This window comes from Camarhynchus parvulus, chromosome 23 (assembly GCF_901933205.1).
Source record: "Camarhynchus parvulus chromosome 23, STF_HiC, whole genome shotgun sequence".
In the NCBI taxonomy this organism is placed as follows: Eukaryota; Metazoa; Chordata; class Aves; order Passeriformes; family Thraupidae; genus Camarhynchus; species Camarhynchus parvulus.
In genome coordinates this window covers 3,874,010-3,884,826 of record NC_044593.1, presented here as the reverse complement: position 1 = coordinate 3,884,826, position 10,817 = coordinate 3,874,010, and the positions used below count along the sequence as shown (strand labels likewise).

The following is a 10,817-nucleotide window of genomic DNA, read 5'->3' as shown; positions in this document are numbered from 1 at the left end:
GGTTCTGGCTGCTGTGGGTCAGCCAGGGGCAGGCACTGGTGCTCCCAGCCCAGGCAGCAGCAGCACCCTGAAGCCCCAGAGCTGGGGCTGATCCCTGCTCCAGGCTGCTTTGTGTTATCTGGGCACTTCTTGTGTTATCTGTGCCTGGTGCCCAGCAGATCAGGGCATGAAGCATTTGATACCTGGAGGAGGAACTGAGGTGGGTTACCTGCACCAGGAGCCCAGCCTGGCTGTGGGGCAGTCTTGGGGCTTTAGCTGCTCACAGTGACCCCAAGATGTGCTGGAAAGTCTCTTTTCCCAGCCCGGCACTCGAAGAAGGAGTCAGGGCTCTTCATTTCTCGGTCTCAAGGTTGTTTATTGTTTCTTATCTATAAAATTCTTCCTCTTGTCCAGCCAAGGTCTGCTCAGCAGGACAGTTCCAGGCACTCTGCCTGCCCTGGGGCGGTGTTATCTTTTTGTACTAAAAACTACATGTACAATGTTTACAATAACTTCCCAATACCTATCACCTGTGTTAGACAGTGAGCTTCTACTCTAAACCAATCCAAAAGTGCCACCATCACAGCAGGAGATGGAGGCCAAGAAGGAGAAAGGCTGGACACGCCCAGATCCCTCCATCTTGCCCCCTGAACCCCCATTCTAAAAACCCCAAAAATCTATTTTTCACCCTGTGATAAATTCACTGTCAACCTACTTAAACTTTCATGGCTTGTAATTCTTCATACCAGGTTGGTAAGTGTTTTTTCCAAGGGCTGAATCAAAGGCACAGGGGTCTTGGGCTCTGTGCCAAGATCTCTGAGCCCCCTGGGCAGGGGTATTGGCCCTCCAGGGCAGCCAGAGGAATTTCCTGGGTTCTGGCAGAGCAGGAGGTCTGGGAGAGAGTGAAGGTGGAGCTGGAGGGAGTGGTGGCTGGGGAAGGGGAACTTGCTGGCATTTCCAGGGCTTACTGGGGCTGCTCTGTGGGGCTGGGGCACGCTGGCCCTGCAGGGCTGGGTGTGGAGGTGCTGTGCCTGCAGGGGAAGGGTTGGGGGAGAGCTCTGGGGGCTGTGGGTGCCCGTGTGTGCCTGCCAGTGGTGTGGAGAAGGCCAGGGAGCAGAGTGCTGAGCTGCCTGCTACACCCAATCAAGCCGTGATCGTTCCTATCATGAAGATAAACTGGCCATTGTTGCCAAAAATAAATGTTAGTGTTCCAAATCCACACTTCAATAGCACCAGCTCATTAGAGATGCATATCATTTGGCTCCAGTCCCACACCTTCTAGCTCGTTATAAATATGCAGTTGCTGCTGGCTCTACCCCAATCATCTCTGCAATCAGAGCTTTTAATTAGGTTAATTAAATTGTATCAAACCTCGCAGGGACGCAGTTCACTGATGCTGATGAGGCAGCCAAAACAGACCTTAACTCCAGCTCTAATGAAGGCCCTGCTGCAGCTAATAACAATGCATAATAAATTAGTGCTTCCCTAGAAAGGTGCACCGGGGCTTGTGTTTCAGTAAATGATGATCTGCATGCACTAATTCACTATTGCAGGCTTCAGGTCTGCCAAGGCAGGGACATCCTGGGAATAGTTCTCACTAAATAATGGGCTCCTGCCTGCTTGGAGCAGTGCTGCTCACCTGGGCTCTCTCAAGGCACTAACGGCTTCAGGAACACAACTGTGAGACAGCAAAGCAAATATTTGCTGCTTTCACCTCGCCCAGCCCTGGCTTCACTCTTGGTGCCTGGCAGCTCCCAATGGAAGCAGCAGCAGGTATTTATTCATTTGAAACCTTCTGTGATGGAATTTGGAGAGGAATGGTTTGTTAGGAGGGAAATGGGTGGCTGTGTCCATGTCTGGCTCTCCCCAGACATCAGCAGCCCCTTGTTGCTCCTAATCAAGGGGGGAAAGGTCCAAGTGGCCAAGGAGCTGTGGAACAGAGAGGTTCAGGGCAGCCATGCTGAGCAGCAATTAGTCATTCCTGATTTACATTCTGCTCTTTCAACTCCCTGCTGTGAAGCTGCTCAGGCTTGAGTGGAGGAACTTCGCCACCCTTTTCTCCTTGGTGCCCTTGGGCAAGACACCTCAGCTGAACCTGGCTGGAGGATGCTGGGGAGCAGCAGGGCCAGGGCAGCCAGTCCTGCAGCTGGAGACACCTGCACCCAGCCCCACACAGTGCCACTGTGACCCTGGGCTGGCAGCACCAGGGGGGTGAGCAGTGGGATCATCCAGGGGTGTTGGGAGAGCAGGTGGTGACACACAGGGCAGCGCTGTGAGCAGGGGCATGGGTGGCACCAAGCTCTCCTTTGTTCAAAGAGCACAACCTGGGGGGCTCCAGAGGCTCTGGGGGTTCCTCTGGCTGCCACAGCACAGGGACACTGATGGATGGGCACCCCACAGTTCCTGTCCTGGGGGTTCCAGAGCCTCCCCAGGCAAGCCAGCTTCTGTTCCCCTGCCCCAGGGACCCCACTGTGCTCTCCAGTCTGGTTCAGGCTCAGAAAATGGAGCCTACAGGAAAGCAGCTGGGAAGCCTAGGGGCTGCTGATGGTTCTCCTGCTAGTAAAATATATTGTTGCAGCTGCCTGGAGATAATCCTGCAAGTGTAGTCTGCTATTAACTTTTATAGACAGTCATTATCAATTGAGTTCTTCAGGATTTGAAAAAGGAATTACACAAATTATTATATGGCATAATATTATTGAGTCACCTAAAACATGAGCTGTGAATCTGGGGAATTTTGATATCTGTATCTTTCAAGCTGCAGGGAATCTCCTTGCTAAAGAACCTGTTGGTTCAGCTTTTGATGCTATAATTATCACAAACAAAAAATAGCTGTGGGCATTTTCTCGCTGTCCTTCCCCATGAGGCCCCAGCTAGAGGATGGCAGATCCCACTCCTGTCTCACTTTAAGTCCTGTGCTCTGGGTTTTGGATTCAGTTATAAGGTACTGGCTCTTTCCAGATCCTTGCAGAAACATTCCAGTGCTTTAGTATGAGGATACCAAGCTAAAAGCTTTGGGAGGCAAAGAGCAAGGTCTTTGAGAAGGTGTGGATTTTTTCCTGGATGCCACTGGGAACTCTGCAGCGCAGCAGGTGTGAGTCAGCTCTGTCTGCTAACGTAGAAGTTCAGAGATCAGCACCTGCCAAATCCTTCACCATTGCAGGCAGGAGTAGGTGAAAAATGTTTGTGCACAAGAGCTGGCACCTCCTTTAGTCTGTTATGGCCACAAGATGATAAACCACTCCACAGCTTATGGGATTTGTAGCCAGGCTTTGGAGGTCAGGGCCAGCACGAAGTCTGCTCAATGTGAGCACCACAGATGTAACAGTGCTCTGGTTTCCCTTTGTTAAAGCATCCATGGCTGCCCAGGGAAAGGTAAATCACAACAGGCACAACTTTTGCTACCCAGACCCCAGACTGTGATCACCAGACTGTGTGTCCTGGCTGGCAGCTCAGCTCCCAGGTGCCAGGGAACACCACCACACCCAGGACAAGCAGTGTGGCCAGTGCCTGCTCAAAGAAAGCCTCACAGCTGCCTAGTGCATCCCATAAAAACTGGGAATGGATGCCTTTCTTCCAGGGAATAGGGCTTGTGCCCATTCCAGCACTTGCTCTGCAGTGGGGCAGAGGTGGACAGGCAGTTTCTGGACATGGCCAGGTCACTGCTTTTCAATTCCTGCTCCAGGATTCCTTGAAGCTCTCCCAGCAGAACTGCGGCTTTCCTCTCCCATCCTTCGCAGCAGCGCTCGGGACGCAGGTAAAATTAATCAAGGGCAAGGATGAAATATTTATCTATTTAACCCTTAGTCTAAAAGAGCTTTCCCTGACAGGCAGCGGGGCCCCGCGGTGCGCGGTGACACCGCGGGAACGAACTGAGCCCGTGACGGGCACCGGGCCACGGCCCCGCCGCGCGGCGCTGCTGCCCCCTGCGGGCCGCGCCCGGCACTGCGGCTGCTCCGCGCCACGGCCGAACGGCGGCGGGGCTTGGGATCGAGCGAACGGAACCGAGCCAGACCGGACCGGACCGGACCGATGTCACACGCAGGGCTTTGTTTTACTTTTGCTTGAGCACACTGGACCAAATCAAACTGGACCAGACCATTCTCACACACAGGACTTTTTCCTTTTGCTCTAGCGAACCAAACCAAACCATTCTCACACGCAGGACTTTGTTTTCTTTTCACTCAAGCAAACCAAACTGAACCAAATCAAACCAAACCATTCTCACATGCAGGACTTGGTTTTCCTGTTCAGTTCCTAGCAAACCGAACCAAACCATTTTCACACACAGGACTTCGTTTTCCTTTTGCTCTAGCAAACCAAACCATTCTCACACGTGGGGTTTTGTCCCCTCCTGCTCACCCAGCCCTTACAGAATCCAGAGACTCCAAGCTCTGCAGAACTCCGTGGATGCTCCCCTGAAAAATTCTCCTGTTCTGGCAGGAACAATGTCTGAAGCTTCATTTCAGCAGGTAAAAACTTCGAGTTTCATCACTGAGCTGCTGGAAAAGTTCCAGAGTAGGTAGGGCCTGAGAAGAGCATCTTTTTTTTCTTCCCCCCCTTGCAGACCATGTGCTTATTGCTGGCAGGGACAGGAGATGGAGAGATAAGAAAAGGAATGTTCACACGGAGGCTCCTCTGAACGTGCCTGGGCTGCTCCAGGACACTCAGGATGTGCCTGCACATCCCCCACCCCTGGCAATGCAACCAGCCCAAGGAAAACCCAGAGGACAAACTCCTGTCCCACACTTGGTGCTGCACTGTCTCCCCTTACACAGAACTTTGGCACTGCTTCAGTTTGAACGGAAGCAACTCTGGAGGAAAAGCACACAGTGGAATGGTGCAAATAGGAAATGAGAGGGATTGGGGGATGCTGGGAAATGACTAGAGAGTAATTCACCTTTAACCTGCTTGAAAAGACAGCTGAAAAAGCTGAGCTCCACTCTCATGGCTTTGGCCAGGTCCTGCTCAGCCCCAGAGCTGACAATCCCCAAGTCCCTGTCCCTGGGCTGTGCTTTTCCACTGTGACCTCAACTGCTCACTGATCATCTTACCAGGACACTCAGGCAAATCCCATGGCTTCCCACCGTAAATATCAAGAGAACAAACTCTGATTTATTAATCAATTAATTAGAACAAACACACTGATGGCTACCACAGGCCCACAGTGATTTGTTTCAACAAAGTGCTGAGCTGCAGACAAAAGCAGGCTGGTACCAGCCCTTCTCCAAGGGAGATGGCTCCTCCTTCCTGAGCAAAGACTGTAACAATTATTCCATGAAATGGCTAACGTTTCCTCTGAAACTTGAATTTGTAAATAGCTGGTCCAGTCGTTGTTTCTTTCTTCACCTTTACTTTATGAGTTTTGTCCTGGAAAAAAGAACAAGTAGAAATATTTGCTGCCATGCAAGGAGAAAAACCCCCACCCACACAAATCAGAGAGTCCCTGTCTGGGACTAACCATAAAAGAAAACTGGTCACTTTGCACTGTTTAGGTGGGGATTATAATTTTATCTGCTCTTTTCCCCTTCAGGCTGTCAGGCAGAATCTGCTTTGCTCACAAGCACCAGAGAACAGGAGTCCCATTGAGACTATTTCTGTGGTCATTTGGATTTTTAAGACCTTCTCTTAACTTACAGAAATGGTTCCCTGCTTCTGACTCCTAGTGGCACTGTTCTGGGCTCCTTGTGAGCACCATTTTACAGCTGACTCTTTGTCCTTGCTGACAAGCAGATATAATTTACTGAAATGCTTCATCTCCTGGCTTTTTCCATATTAAAGAGGATTACTTACCTTTAAGAGTTATCTGCAGGTGTCAATATAAAACCAGAATAAAGAAACAAACACAACATACACAACACACACAATACCAGACCTAATGAGCTGAACAAAACAGATTTGGAGGAGCAGAAGCAAATCCCTCACCAGAAGATCCTTCCGTGTCTGGATTTTCTGTGAGATGACAAACATGGCCTTCTCCCTCTCGATGCGCTGCCTCAGGAGGTCATACTGGTTCTTCCTCTGCTGGGCTAATTTCTGGAAACAAGGAAAAAAAGGTTTTTTAAAACACAGAGATGAACAAGACACTGTGGTCAAAATCCTCTGAATTTCAATGTCGAATGCAAGAAAACATTTGACTCTCTAATGAAAATCCAGAAGAGGGAAAACAAAAAAAAGGAAACCAGAGACCAATTCCTGAAGTGCTGAGAGCCTGCAGAGGCCTCTCAAAATGCAACTTGTTGGGTCAAGTTTGCCTAATGAGAGTGGCTAGCTTTCCCAGCACAGGAACAGTATTACTGCAGGTGTGATTTAAGTAATTAAATTAAGGAGAACAGATCCCAACATGCTTAAAATATGACTCAGACATTTAGGACAAAACTAGTCAGTCTACGACTCGTCCAACTGCTTTACTGACAAGTCAAACTGAGACAGCTGGCAGGAGGAAAGGGACCACAGGGTGTTTATTATCTGACATCTGAGTCAGAAAAAACAGGTTAAAAATTTACCAGTCGGCAGTTTTAAAACAACTATTTTTATCTTAGACACAAGTGACTCGTACTCAGAGGACTTTCCAACAGATCTGAGTTACCTGAGCAGAATCTACAGCAGTAAAGACAACTGTAGTTACTTCTGTGATACTAAAACATCAGAATCAAAGCTGGTTGCTAAAGCAATTCATGCTGAAGAATCATGAAACATTTCAAATTAGGAAAGCCAGGAAGTGAGACTATTGCTTAAATGGCTTTAGGAAGGAAAGTGAGGAGACAAATCTCAAGTGACCTTGGGCTCAGAACCAAATTGAAAAATACTGTAAGAGCAGGAACACTGCAACAGAGACATCTGTGCTGGAATAAGCTTCTTCCTATTTACCTAATTCAGGGGTGCAAGGGGTTTTGGGGAAGTGTGAGAGGAGACTTAAAACAGTGGATGCTGAAAAAAATTACACCTGAAACTGCAGCAGTCTAATGAAAAGACAGACCCATAGGTATATGTTCCTATATAGAGGGGAAATATCTCAGTTTTGCAGGGACACTGCCTAATTGGATCCACAGCACTCTTTTCTGGCCTGTATATCACAATTTATGGTGGTCTCCCATGGTGGATTGGGATGCAGTGAAAGAGTACTCTGTGTTAGTCCAGGAGAAGATGTGACTGCAGGCTCCAGGCAGTCACTTGGTGATTCAGTGACATCCACTACTGCCTCGTGTCACCAACAAAAGTTTTAAGAACACAGTTTTGTTCACCTCCACAGTGGTGCAATCAATCCTTTTTAGTGCTTGTCATATAAAAGATGTAAACCATGAAGGAGTCTGTAGCACAAACAGCAGCAGTACCTTTAGGTGGGCAGGATCAGTAGGTCCCTTCACTGCCTCTCTCTGCAGAGTTGCAATGGTTGGTCGGTTGTACACTCTATCCACCAGCTCAGGAACAGTGTCCAGGTGAGCAGCAATGTCAAACTCCCGAACTATACATGAAAAAAAATAGGAATAAACTCCCATGGACTCCTTGAATAAGCAAATCTTCCAAACACATTGCTACAGCCAGCCACACAGCTCCTGCAGAAGTGATGCCTCAGCTAGTAACCACGAGGGGTTTCTAGAGCACCTGAATTTTTATTCCTAACAGATAAAAGTGTCTTTCTTTTATGACAGTGCACATGAACAGGTGACAGAACAAGTTCAGGTCTCACCTTCTCTCTCCGTGTCCACGAAGAAGAGGTGCCGGCCCGCGGCGCTCCCCGCGGCGTCCAGCAGGTGGAGCTCTGCCTTCAAGCGCTCGATTTTCTGCGGAAAGTCCAAGTTTGGCCAAATTGGGAGCGAGTAAAATCAAGTCTCCCCCGAGGACATTTGTGTCTGTTCCTCGAGGTTACAAACAGCTGAACTCCTCCTTCCTTTTGTCATCTCTGAAAACACATCTAGCTTATATTTATGTCTTCACAACCTTTCCAGACACAGGGTCACAGTGATTCCTGCTGTTTCCCAGGCACACACCCACCTGCAAAACTGAGCCCTCTGTTTGGCAAAGGGGAATGATTGCCATGGAACCGCCAGCAAAAGCATGAAGGAAAGTTTAAAGCTGGCTTTGATTTTTTTATCTCCAGTGAGAATTTGATTCTGTTTTGTGAATCAACATCAGAGCATGGAACATCTTCAGAAAAGGAGTGTGTTTTTGTGGATTGCCAGCCTACCATACTCCAAAAACACACTCCACATTATTCTCCTCAGCTGGGAAACCTTCTCATACTCTCACAGGAGAGTGTAGCCAGGGAGCAGTTAGCCAGCTCTCTCAAGTAACAAGTGTTTTCCCCTGTATGAGCACTGGTGAGGCTGCACCTTAAGTGCTGTGTCCAGTTCTGGGCCCCTCAGTTTAGGAAGGACATTGAGAGGCTCAAATGTGTGCAGAGATGAGCAGCAAGGCTGGTGAAGGGTCTGAAACATAAATCCTATGGAGAATGGCTGAGAGAGATATTTAACCTGGAGAAAAGAAGGCTCAGGGGATTCCTCATCACTGTACAACTCCCTGAAAGGTGGCTGTAGCCAGGTGGGGGTTTGGCTTCTTTTCCCAGGTAACCACTGACACAACCTTAAGAGGAGGACCTTAAGCTGTGCCAGGGGAAGTTTAGGCTGGACACTAGGGAAAAAAATCTCTGGGCACTGGAATGAGCTACCCAGGGAGGTGTGGGAGTCACCACCCTGGAGGGGTTTAAAAAAATACTGGATGTGATGCTCAGTGCCATGGTCTGGGTTTCAAGGGGATGTTAGGTCACAGGTTGAACTTGATCATCTCAAAGGTCTTTGTCAACATAGTTAATTCTGTGGACAAGAGGAAACAGCCTCAAGCTATGCTGGGGGAGGTTCAGGTTTGGTATATGGAGAAGTTTCTTTCCTGAAAGGGTAGTCAGGCATTGGAACAGGCTGCCCAGGGAAATGGTGGAATGACCACTCCTGGAAGTGTTCAAAAGGCATGTGGCTGTGGCACCTGGGGGCACAGGTCAGAGGTGACCACGGTGGTGGTGGGTGAACAGCTGCACTTCATGATCTGAGAGCACTCTTCCAACCTCAGCCCTTTCACCACTTCTCTATGAACATGCTAAGCATGTTTAAAGTCTTGGCAGTTAGGTAAAAATCACTGTGTTTTATAACAATGCACAATGTCATTTTGATTATCATCACACCTTAGGCTCTACATCCAGCACGACACTTCCATTGTCCTTTCCAGCACTGTACAAATCAGACTTCACTGAACAAGCAAAGTAGCCAGCAGTACCAATAACAACACAGTAAAAAAACAATTCTGAGCAAACTAGAAAACACTAAAAATACGAGTTATTACCTTGGCTTCTGCAACTCTTTTCATTTCTACGTATTTAATATCCTGTGTCCTCATCAGTTTCATCTGCTCCGGGGTAATTTCATCCTTTGGCTGCTTTATTACATGGACTCCATCCTACAACCAGACAAACACAGCACTTATAGACAGCCCATCCCAACTGGAGAACACTGTAGGGCCTGCTAACAGCAGAACTTTGTCCTTTGTCCCTCATTTTCTTCAAAGCCTTCTACAGGAACCAAACCAATTTTAGTCATTTACCTATTAAGTCATAAATTTGAATCAAAACAAAGTAGAGGGAAAAAAATGTTATTTGGAGCAACAAAGCATAATCCTGCTTGAAGGCAGGGGAGGTTCTCACCTTGACCTCTGCACGTATCATTTTGAAGTAGAACTCATCGGGGTTCTTGTCCAGAGCTTTCTTCTGCAGCGCCCTGAGTGCATTTTGCTTCTTGTGGTAGTCACTGGGGAGGATAAAACCAACAATCGGGAGTTGTTCAGCAGCTTCTCCGTGTTCATCCCTGCCAAGTCTTTCCCAGGGAGGCTCAGAGCTCAGACACAGCCTGTCCCCATCCCTATCCCAGAATTCGGGCAGGACAAGGTCCTGCAAAAGCACAGCCATGGCAGGGCCGATAGTGTGGTATCACACCTGTTTAAAATCACTTTATAGTAAAATAATGTGTTTATTAGCAGCATATAACCCCAAAGAAGGCACAATTTTAAGTTACTCAAATCCACATTCCTACAATACTCTGGTACTATTCTAGGGAAAAGGACACCTGATATCATCCCAACTCAAAGGCATCAGGGACCTCACAAGGAGCAGAGCATTTTGGAGCCAGTGTCACAACCTGGGCAAGCAGGATGGGTTCTGTATTCCCCAGGGGGAACCCTCTGGACGGGGGGACACCCACCCAGCGCCGCCCGCCCCCGGCGGCCGCACTCACCGGGCACGGAGCCGGTAGTCCTTCTTCTTCTCCAGCAAGCCCAGCTTCGTCCGGGCGGCGGGCTACGGGAGAGACGGGGAGAGAGCGTGAGGGGGAGAGAGCGTGAGGGGGAGAGAGCGCGGAGGGCTCGGCTAGGGGCCCGGCCCGGCCCGGCTCGGCTCGGCTCGGCTCACATACCTGGGCCCGCTCGCGGTGCGGGCGCTGCCGCGCCTTGGCGGCTTTCCTGAAGGCGGCCGACATGGCAGCGATGGCGGCGGCTGCCGGGCCCGGGAACGCGCGTCCACACGCGGGGCGCGCGCCGGAACAGGCGGGGCCCGGGGTCAGGAGTCAGAGGCCGCGCGCGCCCCCGCCAGGAGGCGCCGTGTCCATGGCGACGGCGGGAACGCGCGCGCGGCCCCGAGCGCGGCCCCGCCGGGACCCCGGGCATGGGCGGGCATGGGCGGGCCCGGCCGCCGCCACCGCCGCCGGGACAGCACCACGGGGCGAGCGCCGCCGGTCCCTCCGCCGCCGGTCCCACTTGCGCCGCCCGCAGCGCTCCCGCGGAGCTGCCGTTCCCGCCGG

At 50.1% G+C, this 10,817-nt stretch overlaps 1 protein-coding gene across 1 annotated transcript; it reads right to left on the bottom strand.

The window, feature by feature from the left end:
• Positions 1–5,059: 5,059 nt before the first annotated feature.
• Positions 5,060–10,580, bottom strand: UTP11 (UTP11 small subunit processome component). Its single transcript, XM_030964575.1, has 8 exons — positions 10,434–10,580; positions 10,257–10,318; positions 9,671–9,773; positions 9,313–9,426; positions 7,670–7,763; positions 7,314–7,444; positions 5,905–6,015; positions 5,060–5,349 (listed from the first exon to the last, which is right to left on the bottom strand). The coding sequence occupies exons 1-8, from the start codon at positions 10,494–10,496 to the stop codon at positions 5,266–5,268; spliced, it is 762 nt and encodes a 253-aa protein (XP_030820435.1). The 5' UTR covers positions 10,497–10,580; the 3' UTR covers positions 5,060–5,265.
• Positions 10,581–10,817: the final 237 nt, after the last annotated feature.